The sequence below is a fragment of a genome, unplaced genomic scaffold (assembly GCF_019419815.1).
Source record: "Pyrus x bretschneideri cultivar Hongxiangsu unplaced genomic scaffold, Pyrus_bretschneideri_v1 Contig7, whole genome shotgun sequence".
Lineage (NCBI taxonomy): Eukaryota > Viridiplantae > Streptophyta > Magnoliopsida > Rosales > Rosaceae > Pyrus > Pyrus x bretschneideri.
In genome coordinates, this window is record NW_025999809.1 from 955,376 (window position 1) to 973,129 (window position 17,754).

Consider the following 17,754-nt stretch of genomic DNA (forward strand, 5'->3'; position numbering starts at 1 on the left):
GAATCAGCCTAAAAAAGAACATCGATAAGACCTTTTTCCATCGCCAAGAACACGCCTTCACGAAAAGCCAAAGCTTCCATATGCAGGGATCGGAAACAAAATCGAACCTTATGGAACGGGCAGCCACAAAATGCCCCAGCTCATCCCGAATTATAATTCCTACTCCCCCTAGCTTCTTTCCTTATCCCAAGCCCCATCAACGTTGATCTTTATATAACCGGACCTGGGCTTAGACCACCGAATAATCAAAGGGGTCAAAGATTAAGGAGAAGGATACGGCCATGTAGAAGCAATAAAATCCTGCCAATAACTTAAAGAATGAACCACCACAAGGTCCAGCCTCTCTGACTTACTGTTCCAAATGAGAGAATTTATGGCATTCCATAAAGATCACCAAATCATGATAACAAGATCAAAGTTCTCATGAGATGGAGAATTAGCCAGAAAAAGATCCCAATCTCCAATTGAAATAACACCTGGTCTAGTAGGCGGAGGACCCAACGAAGTAGAGATCCAGGTGCAAATAAAGAAAGGGTAGTCTCACTTCAGGTGAAGAGAAGATTCCTTGCAACTAAGGCAAAACACCCAGGTTGAAGAGGATCCAATGTGACGATGAAAAAGATTTGCACGAGGTGGAATGATATCCTTGCAAATACGCCAAGCCGCCACCTTAACTTTAGAAGGGACACGAGCATTCCATATTCTTTTCCACAACACACTAAGGCTGCATCCAGGATGAGATGACGAAGCATGGTCACCAATTCTTAAAACCCAACGTGAGGCAAGGTGATATGCACTTTTAACCATGAAAAGACCCTTGGAGTCGTAATGCCAAAGTAACTTATCCCCAGGCATGCGAAATCTAAAAGGAAGGGAAAGAATTGCATTGGCTTCCAAGTCAGAAAATAAGGAGCAAATCAGAGATGCCTTTATTGATGATTGTTGATCAGCTGGCTAACCTGCGACAAAGGGCAATCTGGGGGGCAAGGGAAGAAAATCATCAATTTGGAAAGCAGAAGGTCCCAGTGATCATTCCAAAAATCAACATTATCACTGGCTCCAATTTGCCAACGAGAGCCCAACTCGATGATGGGATGAGCCGAGTACAAACTTTGCAAACAAAATGACACATTCCTTCTCACATATGCCTCCAAAAACGAAGAGTTTTCGTATTTGGCCTTTAATACACGGGCAACCAAAGAGGAATGGTCGTGAATGAGCCTCTAACTTTGCTTTGCCAAAAGACTAAGGTTGAAAGCATAGAGGCTCCTAAAACCCAAGCCAGCCTCACTTTTTAGAGCACAAAGCCGATCCCAACAAATCTAATGAATCTTTCAAGAGTCATCCACACCATTCCACCAAAATTTGGCCATATATTGTTGAGATCATCACAAAACATTAGGTAGAATGAAGCAATTCATGGTGTAAAGAGAAATGGCTTGGGCAACAACTTTGATCAACAGTTCACAACCCACCACACTTAAGAGTTTCCCTTTCCAACTCTGGAGACGTTTCTACAAGCGTTCCTTGATGTGGCCGAAGCAAGCACCTAGGTTCTTTCCTGCCAGAGTTAGGAGGCCCAAGTACTTGACATGCCTATCAACACGGTAAACTTGCCAAACAATCATGTTCTCCCCGAGTAATGTTCTGGCTAAAGCAAACGACACTCGTAGAGAAATTGACCCATTGACCCAAGGCCCCCTCATAGTAGTTTAGAATTGATTTAATCTTAGTGCAATCCTTCTTAGTGGCATGGCCAAATAAAAGGAAGTCGTCTATGAAAATGAGGTGATGGATTAGTGACACGCCATGGCAACTGGAGATCCCCTGAATTGCGCAATCATTGTGCCTTGGTCAATAAGGGCCGAAAATCCTTTAGCACAAAGAAGAAACAAATAGAGAGATAAAGGGTCTCCCTGTCGGAGCCCACGAGAAGGGTGAATGTAACCGCAAGGAAAACCATTCACAATGATAGAATAGGTGACTGTGGAAACACATTGCATAAAAAGATTCACCCAACAACCGGAGAAACCCAGTTTCGTAAGCACCATACGCAAGTAGCCCCACTTAATGCAATCGTACGCTTTGTTCATCTCGAGTTTAATTGCCATTTGCTCCTTCTTCCCCCTTTTTCGTTAGAACAGAGATTGGGCAACCTCTGTAGCAAAGGTATTGTTTGAAATTAGGCGATCAGAAATAAAATATTTTGGTTTAGGGAGATGATACTTAGCATAGTGGCTTTCATGCGATTCACCAACATCTTTGAGGCAATTTTGTAAAGAACATTGCATAACTTATGGGACAGAGTTGGGACATCTTAGAAGGTCGAAACTGTTTGGGAATCAAAGTGATATGAGTAAAATTGATCTTGCAAAGGATTCGACCAGATTCCAAAAAGAAGATGATAGCATTGGAAACATCGTTGCCGACAATCGCCCAATATTTCTAGAGGAATAGAGGGGGCATGCCATCCGACCCCAGAGAAGTGGACAGTTGCATCTGAAAGAGGGTGTCCTTCACCTCCTCAATGGTGAAGGGAGTGTTGAGCTCTCTATTCATCTCGTCCGAGATTTTACGATCAATAGCATCCGTGATGACCTGAGAGTTCCCAGTGAACACTATACTAATCTTCTCTAGCTGACTCTGTACTAATCTATACAAATTAGTATTTTACTTAATCGCCACTAAGTAACATTGTACTAATCTTCTCTGTATCGTTACAATCCTCTGATAAACCCAAAAATAAAATAAAAAATTTGTGATTGGTTAAAATACAAAGTTGCATACAATCCTTTGGGTGCAAATAACCACATTGTGAAAAAAAAAAATAATAATAAAATAAAATAAAATAAAAACTCAAAACTGGATGTGGAAGGGGAGACAAGAGCCCGGAGGTCACGAACGCAACGACAAACTAAATCTACTGATTAGGGGGGGCAATTTGGTCATTGAAAATAGAATGTGCCGTACAACTACAGTCACAGATCTAAGGTAAGCAAGGACAAAGTTGTAATATCAGGCAACATTAACGATTAAAGGGCGTCCCAGCAATCCCAATTGTTATATAAATAGGAAAGCAAAGCACCACTTTGAGGACTCAGCCTTCAGAAATCTCACCGGATTCAAAACCCTCCCTTCAAATTTCAGCAACCATGGCAATGGCTTTCAAGATGGTAACTTTCTCAATTCCTTTATGCCATTCAATCCATACGTGCGCTTACGAGTAATTTTTTTGTTTTTATTTTCATATTTATGTATATGTTTATGTTTAGTTGAATTGATTCGTGCGCTTGCGAGTAATACTTATTTATTTGACGATGATAGGCTACAACTGGGATGTGGGTGACTGATGAATGCAAGAAGTCATTCATGGAGATGAAATGGAAGAAAGTTCACAGATACATAGTTTTCAAGATTGATGAGGGATCGAGGCTGGTGACCGTTGACAAAGTTGGTGGGCCAGCGGAAAACTACGATGATCTGGCTGCCTCCTTGCCCAAAGACGATTGCAGATATGCAGTCTTTGATTTTGATTTTGTCACTGTTGATAACTGCAGGAAGAGCAAACTCTTCTTCATTGCTTGGTCAGTAATTAATCACTTCCCTTGTTCTAATTTCTTTGATTTTCCATGTCTGATTAAAAATTAAGATTAAGTAGTTGGTAATTAATCATGCTAATCATGAGAATTCTATATTAATTGGGGGAGCCATGTTTGGTAAGTAGGAATATTTGTGACCAGTTAGGAATACCCAATTTGGTGAACCTTCAACCATCATGGTCAATTGGTACATGCTTTTCTTTTTCAATGGTTTTTCCCACGCCTTATTTTGGATTCTTATCAAATATCATCTGCTCACTTGTCACATCAAAAGAACAATTTTTGCACGTAACTAATTGGTACAGCGACATTCAATCTTTACCGGATGTCCGGAGTTCAAATATCTCGGCCGACAGTTGTTGAAAAAAAATAAAAATAAAAATAAAACTCTTACCATGTTTTTTTTAAGGGTGGTGATTGTCACGCCGGTTTTCTTATCTGCACTCCTCCTTTTGTTTACGTCTTTTGATTGTCATTTGATTCATACAATCTAAAAGGTGAAAAGAACAAAGGAAAGTCCGTGTGACCAAAACGAGTGTGGAAATCACTTCTCGGAGAATCACTTCCCCATTTCATACGTATATATAGGAGCATCTTGTGTGGTAAGTATAAGGGGAATTTGAAGGTGATGTGAAATTGGGTTGATGCAGGTCACCAAGTGAATCAAGGATTAGGGCAAAAATACTATATGCAACCTCCAAAGCTGGGCTGAGGAGAGTTTTAGATGGCATCAGCTATGAACTTCAGGCGACCGATCCGACCGAGATGGGGATGGATGTGATCAAGGACAGGGCTAAATAAGTGTGATTAGAGCAGCTTAATCATGTTCTGGAATCTTACTTTAAATTAATAACTCCAGCCACATGGGTTTTTTTCTTGTTTCTTGTTGGTGGAATCTTCATTGTTCCCCTTCTCTTAATTAGATTTTTGGCACTAATGTAAGTTATTCATCTAATTTGTAATAATGATTGTGTGCTAATTAACGAGGAATCGCTCTCTTCATGTAATATCTTAAACCCTAACTTTCAAATGAATGCTGGAAGGTGCCTCCCTTAGTGCTTGGATATATATTTGACTTTGGCAAAAATGACCTTTCACTTTGTTAGAGAAGGTGGTGTGGTTGGTAGGTCAAACTTTCCGTTCACTTTTTTCTTTGCTTTTTCATACAAATTTTTGCAATTTAATACAATTAAAAGATATGTCTTAGCTTCGATCCTCGTCAGAAGCGAATTTAAATCATATTATTATTAGTTTATTGTAAGGTTTAACTCACCTTCTACTCTTTTAGTATGGATAATATCGTTATCATCATCATAAGCGAATTTAAATCATATTATTATTCGTTTATTGTGAGATTTAACGCATTTTTTACTCTTTTAGCATAGATGATATCGTTTGTTAAAAATAAAAAATAATAATAAAAAAGGTAGGGGATTAAAGAAGAAAACTGTTGGAAATCGTGTGGCGATTTTCATTGTAAATCACTTGGATGGGTTGCCCACAAAATTGACTAATGATTCGGCTCGCACTTTGATTAATTTTGATAGGTAAGTCTAAACTTATCCGATATAATTTATTATTGAGGTACACGATTAAAGTAGTACTTTCACATCAATATGATAACGAAAGAGGAATTTTACCCTATGAGTAAAATCTTTTTCATTGAAGGAGTGGACCTAAGACAACCATGGTGGATCTAAGATAACAAATAAATACTAAAGAAGCTCTCTTAAAATTAGAAGTATTGATAGATTCTTTGTTAGTTTAACATTAATTTTCATTCCAACATTATAAAACGTTGTACCAAAAACATGAGATAGTAAAAAGTACATAAAAAATTTTACTTTTAAGAGAATTCCTTGGCAGCTCTCAATATAGTATCGTGATAGTATCGCGAAAAATACACCTAACTATAAATTTTACAAATTTTCAATAAAATATCCATTTCACTGAAGAGATTAAGCGGACCACAAAAAGGGCAATAATGTCTCCTGCTCTGTTCCTTGCCTATGACTGTTTACCTTTCTAGTTGGTTTCGAAAATAAATACATTTTTCTCTCACACTCTTGTTTAATCAACTTTCTTGCTTTCATTTGATTTATTTTTATTTTTTGAACAAACAATATTATTTACACTGAAAAAAAGAAGGTGAGCTTAGCCTCACAATGAGTTAATTATAATATTGTTCAAATTCGTATTTGGTAAGAATCAAATTCGCCTTTGATTTATTTAATTTAATAACCCTAAATGAAATTTTTTTAAATGTGGATGAAATCATATCCCATTAATTTTGGTCATTGTTGGGCCTTTAGATATTTTTGAACTCTTGTTAAAAGTGGGCTTTGTATAGTTGGGCTATTAATCTGCTCGGTTACCCACTAATAAACTCAAGTCATGAGTTTAAATTCCCTGTCTTCCAATATTGTAATTTTGTAGGAGAAAAAAGATTGTCGTTGCGTAATTTCAAGTAGTTCAAAGAATGCTTGTTGGGGCGGATGGCGTTTTACAGTATTGGCGGAAAACAATCATATCTAGGCATTCTGGTGTAAGTTATATCTCTACCGATCGCCCTTTTCCTCAACACTAACAATTAAGCACAATAAATCTCCTACCTTGAACCCGAAAGTTTCAAGAAAAATATCAAATTGATTTTGACATAAGGTAGAGAGTGAAAATTCTCCCATGCGTATGCGGGTTGTGCGCATGACCCAGATGTAATGCACGGGAGCAACCCGGGTGACCATTCAAGTACGAAGTTTTATCTCAAAAGAATTGTACGCTGCTATTGGGCGGCGTCTTTGAGCTCTTGGATATAAATTTGATCAGGTCCCGTCGACGCATTTAGGTGCGAGCGACGTGGGACGATTGTATATGATCCACATTTCCTAACAAGGACGAAGCAAACAGAAGTAGGGCATTCATGATTTCATGTCATGTTTTGGCCATCTTGTTGTTAACTTTTATCTTCTCATACTTGTGTTAGTTGTTGGTTGTTACCACCCTCCCCTCCTCTTTTGTTATCATGTTAATAATTTCTGTGCGCGTTCATCCATTGGTTTACTGCATTTTTACATTATATCTTCGGGCTGTTGCAACCACCAGAATCACACCACAATTATTTGAGCGGCATGCCTTGTATGTGCCAACTGCTATGCTAACAGATCAATCATCACCTTCGACGTGAAATTAGGATGCTAGTATTCATTTGCTTTCTTTCTTTCTGTACGGTTTTCTAGTTGAAATTATGGGTTTGGTATGAGGATAATTATGCATTGGGGCCTAGTTCTTGCATAAAGAAATTTGCATTAAGCCTTATAAAACAAGAAACTGTCACATCGTTAATTTCATTATCGAGAGTTTTCTTTTATTATAAGCGATATTACTACTATAAACTATACTAAGAGAAGGAGAAAATGTCATTAGCTCATGAATCAGCGAGTTGAAAATAAAGATACTTCCCACTAGAACAATAACACGTGCGCTTGGTTATCCAAAGTTAGTATAATAAATTTAGTTTACGTATTATTTTAAATTTTTTGTCGTGCCCTGAGAACCTAGTCGATAGGTGGGAACTTGCTAACAAGTCGGAAATGCAATGACAAATCCTGATTTCATGTTGAAAATTTATCAAACTAACATGATTTTAGGTTTTAAAAAGAAACCAAGGTAAAAAGATAGATGCACAATTGAATAAAGGGTGGTGCTATCTACACATCTATTTTACCCCTCAAACACTCCGCTCAGGTTGATGCTATCCACATATCCATTTTTACCTCTCACACACCTCACTCGATTTTCGGTTGTTAGATCAAATAAAATGAAGAATATCATAGACAAAAATTAACAGAAGTATATGAAAAGTAAAAAAAAATATATATATATATATGTGAATAACACTATTCATCAATAAATTGCAAAATTCCAGAGCAAGGTTTGGAGGAATGAGCATAGCCCAATGAACAATAACAAACGAAGACTACTTTACGAGATATTACAAAAAAGCCCCAAACTAAAACACCAAATCAAAGTCCAAATTGTCAATACAAACCCAAAACTCAAATTGCAAACCCAGAAGCGTCGAGGCCCTTAGAGATAGCTCAAGTGATACGGGTGGATGGAGACATAGATGTCATTACGAATTTAAATTTAAGACATTTTGCAATCATCATACCGTGTCGCATCTCCACAATACAGATACAGACATACAGTAACGGCCATATCGCGAGATCAAGAGTTTCATTCCCTTCCATCGTATCCAAGAAAAAGGCCATAATGGTTGTCAAAACTCCGTCATCAACACAGAAATTTCACCGGCACTGTTCGTCAGCTGCCAAAAAATAAAAAAACCCAAAAAAAAAAGTGAATTTAAACAGACAACCCAAGATTGAACTTCCCTAAATGTCACTTGTCCTTGTGTCTTCCATGTTCCATAGATTCTAGTGTTTGAAGCCGAAACCTAGCAAAACGACCAACTTCCTCAAATGAAACGGTACAGCACAAAACTTATAAATTTGGGCCCCTTAGTGTTCAGCCCAATTACAAGAACTGGCGCTAATTACGGCTTTGATTGAGTTTATAAGGCGTTGAGTCAAAACCAGAAACTCGGATTCCCCTCATACAGTGTCAGTCCAACCGCAGACAAAAACTTTCCAGCTAATGACAAAAAACTGTCAGATGATGTCCTCATCAGCAGTAAGACACTGAGCTTGCGGACCCACTGGTATGGGGACAAGACTGAAATGATAGAGTGTTGATCAGGCGCCCGCCACGCGATGCTTTGCATGCGGCGTGTCTAGTCGCCGGACGGTGGCCCAGTCAATGATGATCTCGATATAAACATTTGGAAGAAGGATAAGGAATAAGAAACTGAGCTTCCTGAGTAAATCACACCGATTGTTAAAATTTGATTTAACGGTTACAATTATTATAAATTTTAGAGAAGTTTTCTGTTTGTAACTGTTGGATCAAATTTCAAACTCTCAGATCCTTTGCTCAAGAGGCTCAATCTCTTAAGCCCAGAAAGGGATCCAGTTCCGAAGGATAAGGTAACAATGTTAGTAAAAAAGCGATACAGCAGATGGTACAACCCCATGAACACAGATCCTCTCTAGATATGTGCAACCAAAGCCCGGGGATCAATGGATTCGGATCATTGAAATTTGATCCAACGGTTACAAACAGAAGGTTCCTCTAAAAGTTAGTGGTAATTTCATCTTTTATTTGATAGTAATTGTATAATAAGGCAAGAAAGACAATTTATATTTGAAATTTAAGTTGGGTGTAGAATGAGGTTATATGGGTTCAATAAAATTCATCTTGATTAATTAAGAGGTACTTGTCGATTTCTCTTCGAACTTGATAGGAGTTGCTAATTCCGTTGAACTTTAATTTTAGCTCCTTACCCCCTTGAATTTTAATGGGTAAAGTACAAAAAACTACCTTAATTATTAGGATCACGACAGTTTCATATCTCATCTTTTAAAATTGACAATGTCATACCGCATCTTACGAATTTGTGACAATATCATACCTCTGTCAATTTTCTGTTAGTTTTCTGTTAAATGCTGACGTGATAAGAGACTGAGACCACTTTCTATAAAAAATTAATAAAATACTTATTAAAACTAAAAAAAAATATTTAATATTTTTAAATATTAAAATAATAAATAAAAGTAAAATTAAAATTTTAAAAAAAAAAAAAAAAAAACCTTAGTAGTCCCTTCCCTCCCCCTCTCTCTCTTCCCCATCTTCATCTTCTTCTGCTTAATCTTTAACACAAAAAAATAAAAAATTTGAAAACTCACCCCACCCGCCCCAGGAGAAGGAGGAAGAACCGAAGAAGAAGAAGAAGAGAGGAAGAAGAGGAGGAAAAAAACAAAATATTGAAAACCCAACCCCACCTACTCCCCCCCCCCCTAAGGAGAAGGAGGAAGAACCGAAGAAGAAGAAGAGGGAAGAAGAGGAGGAGGGAAAAAAAAGAAAAAAAAAAATTGAAAACCCACCCTCACCCGCCACCCCCTCCCCCACCCACCGCAGGCCCAGGAGAAGGAGGAAGAACCGAAGAAGAAGAAGGAGGAAGAAGGAGGAGGTAAGAAGAGGAGAGGAAAAAAAAACCCCAGAAGAAGGAAGAAGAAGAAGAAGAAGAAGAAGAAGGAGAAGGAGAAGAAGAAGGATAGGGGAAAGGGGATGCCGCACCCTAGGAAATTTTTTTGTTTTGTTTTTTTATTCTTAATTTTTTTAATATTTAATTTAATTATTTTTAATCCAGCTGGATTAGTGAGTGGTCCCTGTCTCTTGCCACGTCAGCACTTAACAGAAAAACCAACGGAAAATTTGACGGAGGTATGATATTGTCACAAATTCGTAAGATGCGGTATGACATTGTCAATTTTAAAAGATGAGGTATGAAACTGTTGTGACCCCAATAGTTGAGGTAGTTTTTTGTACTTTACCCAATTTTAATAGTTAACCAATTTCTCCTATGACGTTAGATTTTGAAATTTTCTATCCAATTTTATATCCATTTTAGTCACATGGTAAATATTTGAGGGCAATAAAGTAACTTAATCTCTAATGTGGACATCAAATTGTTTTTTTTTTTTTTTTTTTTCTCTTCTGCTAGTTCACTCTGTATACTTACTGTTTGAACTAGCCATGAGAGTCCAATTAACAGTTGCAAAGTATTGGCTCTATGTGCAATTTAACAAAACAAAATTACATGTTCACCTTTATACGGTTGCCATGTATTGTCCACATGACCAAGATGGATGAAAAATTGGCTAAAAAATTCAAAACTAACGCTAGAGGAAAATTAGTTATTTATAAAAATTTAAGGATGCTCAGTTAAATTTAAAGTTTAGAGAGAATTGACAACTTTATAAAAGTTGAGAGAAAATCGGCAAATATATCTTTAATTAAAAGAAAGAAAACTAGAATAAAATGAAAAGGAAAAGGAAGATCATTTAGTTGTCGGTGATTATTTGGAATTAATTGACTGATGTGTCATTAACTTAAATTATGTTTTGCTGTATTTGATGTTCCTAAAAAGTTCTAAACCAAAGTCTTACAACTTTCTTTGGAAGAAAAAAAATGTTTTACGACTCTCATTTCAACATGCAAGTTAGGAGACGGGAAATTCTAAGAGGATCACATACATGTGTATGGCTAGGTTGATAGCTTTATAAAGGAAAATGATTTCAAATAACCTTATTAACAAACAAAATTAGGTAACTAAATGATTTCAACTATGTCTATGCATTCTTGCGTTTCGATTTCTACTGATTATCCTTCCTAGCATTTAACTATTTAACTCACTAACACTATTGTTCTATGAAAAAAAAAAATAGCTAAGTAAATGACCTTGACTACATTAATCGACTTTCTAAACCTGGGCATTATTTGTGAAATATGGTAATAAATTTGCCACTGGATATCTCCTGTCAATTGTAACTACATTCCGAAATGAGTAGGAATCTTTTTTAATTTTTTTTTTTATCATAATCATGTCTCGGATATCCTCTGTAAGTTCTCATGCTTGTTAATTAAAAACATTCTATAAGTTTTTGTTGATCCTAAAAATTATAATTTCTACATGGCCCGTAAACCAAGGAATTATTAAGCTAATTACGTACTTGTTGTGAATGCGAGCATGCTAACTCACGACTAAGGTTGATCAGGCAAGTAAAGTAGTTGTGGTGGTGGTGTCGAACGCGTTACTGACTTCTGCACTTAGCGACTACTGCCAAGGAAGGAATGCCTCTCGGCCTAGGGTTCTAGAACTCAAAGATAAGGTTACTTAATTCAATGCGAAGTTCAAGATCTACACCACGTTCCGATAGCTTCAACTATATTTGTGAGAATATTAGTGAGCTGAATTGGTATCAGACTGTAAGGGCAAATATACTCAAAGGAGATGAGTGTTTTTATGGTAAACGTCATTCGCTGACTTGAATGCCAAACCTGAAATGTACTTACGAGCTGATCATAGAAAACCTCACTTCACTAAGAAACTAATGAAGTGACATCTTTCGAAGAAAGAATAAAAAACTTTTTGTCGGCTAAGATTTAGATAGATAACCACCTTAACTAGAAGTAGTGCTATTCAACCGAACTAAGGGTACTTCTAGGCCGATTAGTTTCACGACTACAATGATGTTTAGCCAGACAAATGTGTTGCTGGTTTGCTAACTCAATGATGTTCAACCAAACTGATTTGTGCTAATAAAGGGGTTGGGATAATTAGTATTTTTTGTCACATGGTTGTGAGAAGGTTTCACATAGAGCGAAGCTTCCGTAGAATGAGGTTTCTCGTAGAGATTTTTTTAGTTTTTTGTTGAGTTGAAAGGGCTTTCTATGTTGCAAAACAATTTCTATTTATAGGGGTGAATTTTGTGATGGCCAAGTCTAGTCGAGTTGTAAGATTCTAATAATATTCCAATTCCTTGGCATGTTCTTTGAATATATTCAAAATTATTCTCGCTCGAAACTCTATCATCTTTTCTTGTGTCTTTGACTAGGACTCAGAACCTAAATTGATTATGCAATTGATTCAACCTTTATCCGGAAACCAATCCTGATTATTAATATTTCTCTCATCCAACCGCTTAGAGTATATGGACCAACTGCAGTACAAAATTGGGTTCAAATAGTTTCAAAAGTCTTAAACCATTTAGTTAGTGGTGCAAATAAAGACCAACACTTTGACGGGAAAAAAAAAAAAAAAAAATTAGAGACCAACACAGAAGAATTTTTTAATTTTATCATCCTTGAAAGTAAATTTACTTAATTTTTCATGGCACCATGTGGGAAAATAACTAAGAATAATAGAAGACGCACAAGAATATGGGACACCTAATAGTTGGTATGAAATAACATTTGCATGACAATTTAAAACTAAAATTCCCTTAACAAATTTCAATAGTCTTTACTTTTCTTTATACTCCTACTGTATTTAAATAATCTAAAACATAAGGAAAAATAATAATTAGATTCCATATGGAATATTCTACATGAGTAGGTACAGTAGGTATCTCTCCCAATTACCATGTATGGATCATACAAAATAGATGAGTCCCTACTCAATCATTTGCCCCATACCATTAAAAATAATTAAATATAAGTTTTGAGAATGACTACAATACATATATGTACAAACGATAATATCTACGCTAAGAGTGGAGGAATGAGTTAAGCCTAACAATGGATTTGTCATACTAATTTGGTTCAACTTCGTCTTGACAAGAATCAAACTTAAGACATCTCTCTTATAAGTAAAAAAGAATACTACAAGACCGTAGTACGAAAGTGGTAATACATGTATTGTATAAATATTATCAATTACATATAATTAATGTCTTAATTGTATAATTATTATCTATCGGTGATTATATTAAAGGAAAACTAATGAAAATAGCTTAAAAACTTTAAGTTTTAACAATAGGAAAAAATAAAAGGTAAAGTGAATAGTACTATGATTGACTTTTTAGTGTAAAAATATGGTTTTTTTTGTTAAAGTGAACAGTACTGCGGGCTTTTCGTTAAAACTCTCTTATATTAAATGTATGTAAGTCTATTGTATTTATAAAAATATTAATTAAATTAAATTTTATCAAAAAAAATGTTTATTTAAGTGAGACGTTTTAAATTCGATTCTCGTAAAAATGAATTTGAATCACATCATTACTAACCTATTATAAATCTAAGTCTATTTTTCTTTCTCTTAATGTAAATACATCTGTGTGACTATGTCTCCCATCAATCCACTTTATAGCTATCAAAACTATTTGACCCCAAGTAGTCGATTTTACCCTAAAAATGTGATAGGACTCGTGCAGACCATACGCATATCATGATCATGATCACCACCTATGCAATGATCATTATTCAACATCATAACCACATGAAAAGTAAAAAGAAATGAAAGTATAGATCCCCACAACTCAGAGTTAAATTCGCTCGAATTGAGGAGTAAAGATGGGAATAGGAACCCCAAAAATTGACGGATTTATTATCTTTATCTTTATCTTCTTTGTATCCTCAGATTAAGCTGACAAAACGGCACCGCTTTATGCAACCTAAGTTAAATTAAGGACCCTACGCCGTCGTTTTCGTAGCAAAGATTTCAAAATGCAATGTCGATTCTCTTGTTCGAGGCCCCGCGCAGTAAATGGGCTGAGTCGGCTGACTCGTCTACGACAAAATTATCCACTCACACTCCCGCCATTAAAATAACTAACAAAATTACTACAACGGGAAAATGATTAATTAATTAGAATTCCAGATTAATTATTCAAAACAAAGAAAAGAATAATAATCTCACTTATAACTCTGCCCTCTTGTCTGTCGGTCACACACAGTTCTTCCACTTCACTCTCACTCTCTCTCTGCCCCCCTTCCAATGGCCTCCAATCCTCTCCTCCCCCTCCTCTTGCTTCTCACATTGTTCAAATTCTCAGCCCAAATCGCGCCGCAGGCCGCCGATCAAACCCTCAAGACCTTCATTTTCCGCGTCGACCGCCACTCCAAGCCCTCGATTTTCCCCACCCACTACCACTGGTACGCCTCCGAATTCGCCGACCCGCCCCAGATCCTCCACGTCTATGACACCGTTTTCCACGGCTTCTCCGCCTCTCTCACTCCTGACCAGGTCTCCGCCATCTCCGACCACCCTTCGGTGCTTGCTGTGATCCAGGACCTGCCGCCGGAGTCTCCACACCACTCGATCCCCACAATTTTTGGGGCTCAGGAACCAGAGGGGGCTGTGGTCGGAATCGGACTATGGCTCGACGTCATTGTCGGAGTATTTGACACCGGCGTCTGGCCGGAGCGTCGGAGTTTCACGGATAAGAATCTTGGGGCGATTCCGAGGCGGTGGAAGGGGGTTTGCGAGACAGGAACTAAATTCGCGAAGAGTAACTGCAACAGGAAGCTGATCGGAGCTCGATTCTTCATCAAGGGCCACGAGGCGGCGGCCAATGCCGGAGGTCCGATATCACCGATAAACGACACGGTGGAGTACAGGTCGCCGAGAGATGCGGATGGTCATGGCACCCACACCGCCTCCACGGCGATCGGCAGGTACGCGTTCGAGGCGAGCATGTCGGGTTACGCCGCCGGAATAGCGAAAGGAGTCGCTCCAAAAGCTCGGTTGGCGGTTTATAAGGTATGCTGGAAGGATTCTGGTTGCTTCGACTCCGATATATTGGCTGCCTTTGACGCCGCCGTTAATGACGGCGTTGATGTCATTTCTATTTCAATCGGAGGCGGCGACGGTGTTTCTGCTCCGTATTATCTCGATCCGATTGCGATTGGATCGTACGGAGCGGTTTCGCACGGAGTGTTCGTGTCTTCATCGGCCGGCAACGACGGTCCAAACGGCATGTCGGTGACTAATCTTGCGCCTTGGCTTACTACGGTGGGCGCGGGAACCATCGATCGGAATTTCCCGGCGGTTGTGATTTTAGGCAACGGCCGGAGACTAAGCGGTGTGTCGTTGTACTCCGGATTACCTCTCAAAGGCAAGATGTACCCTGTCGTTTATCCTGGGAAATCAAGCATGCTCTCTGCTTCGCTGTGCATGGAGAACACCCTGGACCCGCGCCAGGTCAGGGGCAAAATTGTAATATGCGACCGCGGGAGCAGTCCTCGAGCGGCCAAAGGCTTAGTCGTGAAGAAAGCCGGCGGTGTTGGAATGATCCTCGCTAACGGAATTTCTAACGGCGAGGGTCTCGTCGGCGACGCACATATCCTGGCCACTTGCGCCGTCGGGGCGGACGAGGGTGACGCAATAAAGGCCTACGTGGCCTCCACCAAGAACCCCATGGCGACGCTCGATTTCCAAGGGACTGTGATTGGAATCAAACCGGCTCCGGTTGTGGCTTCGTTCTCGGGTCGTGGGCCAAACGGGCTGAACCCGGAGATTCTGAAGCCAGACCTGATCGCCCCGGGAGTCAACATCTTGGCCGCTTGGACAGACTCCGTGGGACCCACCGGTCTGGACACTGACAAGAGGAAAACGGAGTTTAACATTTTGTCCGGGACTTCGATGGCCGCTCCGCACGTGAGCGGAGCTGCGGCTTTGCTGAAGTCGGCTCACCGGGATTGGAGCCCAGCCGCCATAAGATCCGCCATGATGACGACGGCGAGCGTGACTGATAATAGAAATCAGACCATGACTGATGAGGCAACCGGAAAGCCCTCCACGCCTTATGATTTGGGGGCGGGTCATTTGAATTTGGGCCGGGCTATGGATCCTGGGCTTATTTATGACATCACCAATGATGATTACGTTCGGTTTCTTTGTGGAGTTGGGTATGGGCCAAGAGTGATTCAGGTCATCACTCGGGTCCAACCCAAATGTCCGGTGAAGAAGCCTGCGCCGGAGAATCTCAATTACCCGTCCATTGGCGCGGTGTTTTCCAGGGCGGGTAAGTCGAGTAAGATGTTTATTCGGACCGTGACGAATGTGGGGCAACCCAATGCGGTGTACAGGTCTAGGATTGAGGCCCCAAAAGGGGTGACAGTGTCAGTGAAGCCGTCGAGGCTGGTGTTTAGTGGGGCGGTAAAGAAGCGGAGCTTTGTAGTGACGGTCGCGGTGGATAGGAGGAATGTGGTGTTTGGTGAGTCAGGTGCGGCGTTCGGGTCGCTTTACTGGAGCGACGGGAAGCACGTGGTTCGGAGCCCCATTGTAGTGACACAAATGGATCCCTTGTAAAAATGATGGGGGATTTTGATGGTTTGTAACTTGTAGTGATAGGTGGTACAACTACAAGTTGTTGGTACGTGTAGGGGAGAGGGGGTTTTTACTTTGTGTTGTGTTTTACTAAAGCAAACTACTACTATAGCGGTATAGGCTATAGCCCAATGAGATAGCTTCTTCTGCGGGTTGGTGTAACGTGAAATTTTCTTTTTTTATTGTTTGTTTATTTTTCCTTTTAAATTATATAAAATCTCAAGTTTCTAATTTTTTTTGTTTTTTTAATACAAGCCATATTTTTATGGCTTATTTTTAGCTATGTCTTGAAACTTCATTTAATCTCACTTTAGATTCGGTAATTCAAAAGTTACCATTTTATTCTTTGAAACTTCAAATTTGCTCCACTTCGTCCCTGAGGCTCGACTTTGATCTCATTTTGCTTCTTGAAATTTAAAGTCGTCTCTATAAATTTCAAAATTCGCTTCAAATTACCTTAAATTTGTTAAATTCTAAAGTGGGTTTGATTTGAGTGCATCAGACTAATCAATTTATTTTTTAGTTTTTTCATCTCTCTAATTTTTTTTAAACTTAATATTTTTTGATCGTTGAATGTTAACGCATAATGGAGATTTATAATCAAATTTATTGCAAATATGACATAGTCTTGTTATGTGTTGTGTCTCACATATGTTTCAGGATGTGACCTATGAATTTTGAAGAAAAAAGAGAGTCACAAGTTAAAAGTGGAATAAATTTTGAGTTTCAAAAAGTAAAATGATGACCTTTGAATTTCAGGAGATAAAATGAGATTACAATAAAGTTCTAAGAGCGTAGAGAAAAATAAGCTCTTTTTATTTTAAACTACACTAAAAAAGAAGGATTAAGAGTTTGAACCCGAGATTTTGTGGATTGAAATAGAAGACCTAGCTGGTGCAATCTACCACTGGCAAATATTGAGTTTGTTTGAACGTCATGCAAACGGTCAAACATTTCGAATGGAAAGAGACGTTTTATCCACTAGACTGGAAGGTGATTCTTGTTGTGCCTTGGCCCGTTCGTCAGTGCGGAACCGAGATTCAGATTACAACCTCACCATAAAATCACACACAGTTGAACAAAATAAAGTACAAGAAATAAAGACACAGAGAAATTTACGAGGTTCGGCAAAAAAACTGCCTACGTCCCCGGAGAGATATTGCTCTTCACTATGAGAATAACAGTACAAGTATACATGAGTTAAATCGATATAACTCAATCCCATATCCCTTGTACACCCACTCACAGAATTTTCCCAAGAGCCTCACTCTACCCCAAGAGTTCTTTCACTAGAATACTTTTCACTCTAGCTCTCTTGATTTTCTCTCAACCCATATTCAACCTTTTCCATGGGAGAGCCGAATGCTCTCCCCTTGGATGCTCTCACAAAAGGAATGCTCAAAAACAAATGGTGCCCTTCCTTCT

General features: G+C 38.7%; 2 protein-coding genes across 2 annotated transcripts; both read left to right on the plus strand.

The window, feature by feature from the left end:
* The first annotated feature begins 3,013 nt into the window (after nt 1-3,013).
* LOC103942087 (actin-depolymerizing factor 5) lies at nt 3,014-4,589 on the plus strand. The gene is made up of 3 exons (XM_009352289.2): nt 3,014-3,173; nt 3,325-3,584; nt 4,250-4,589. The coding sequence occupies exons 1-3, from the start codon at nt 3,153-3,155 to the stop codon at nt 4,398-4,400; spliced, it is 432 nt and encodes a 143-aa protein (XP_009350564.1). The 5' UTR covers nt 3,014-3,152; the 3' UTR covers nt 4,401-4,589.
* Nucleotides 4,590-13,976: 9,387 nt separating this feature from the next.
* LOC125472437 (subtilisin-like protease SBT1.6) lies at nt 13,977-16,560 on the plus strand. The gene is given in 3 exon segments (XM_048573898.1): nt 13,977-14,295; nt 14,297-14,378; nt 14,381-16,560. Coding segments are annotated over 3 exon segments (2,313 nt in total). The 5' UTR covers nt 13,977-13,995; the 3' UTR covers nt 16,312-16,560.
* Nucleotides 16,561-17,754: the final 1,194 nt, after the last annotated feature.

What these genes read in the sequence shown, in the direction of transcription:
- LOC103942087 (XM_009352289.2), top strand. Translation starts at nt 3,153, where the DNA reads ATGGCAATGGCTTTCAAGATG. An exon ending in TGGCAATGGCTTTCAAGATG is followed by an intron (nt 3,174 to 3,324) that starts GTAACTTTCTCA and finishes TGACGATGATAG; the next exon opens with GCTACAACTGGGATGTGGGT. An exon ending in AAACTCTTCTTCATTGCTTG is followed by an intron (nt 3,585 to 4,249) that starts GTCAGTAATTAA and finishes GGGTTGATGCAG; the next exon opens with GTCACCAAGTGAATCAAGGA.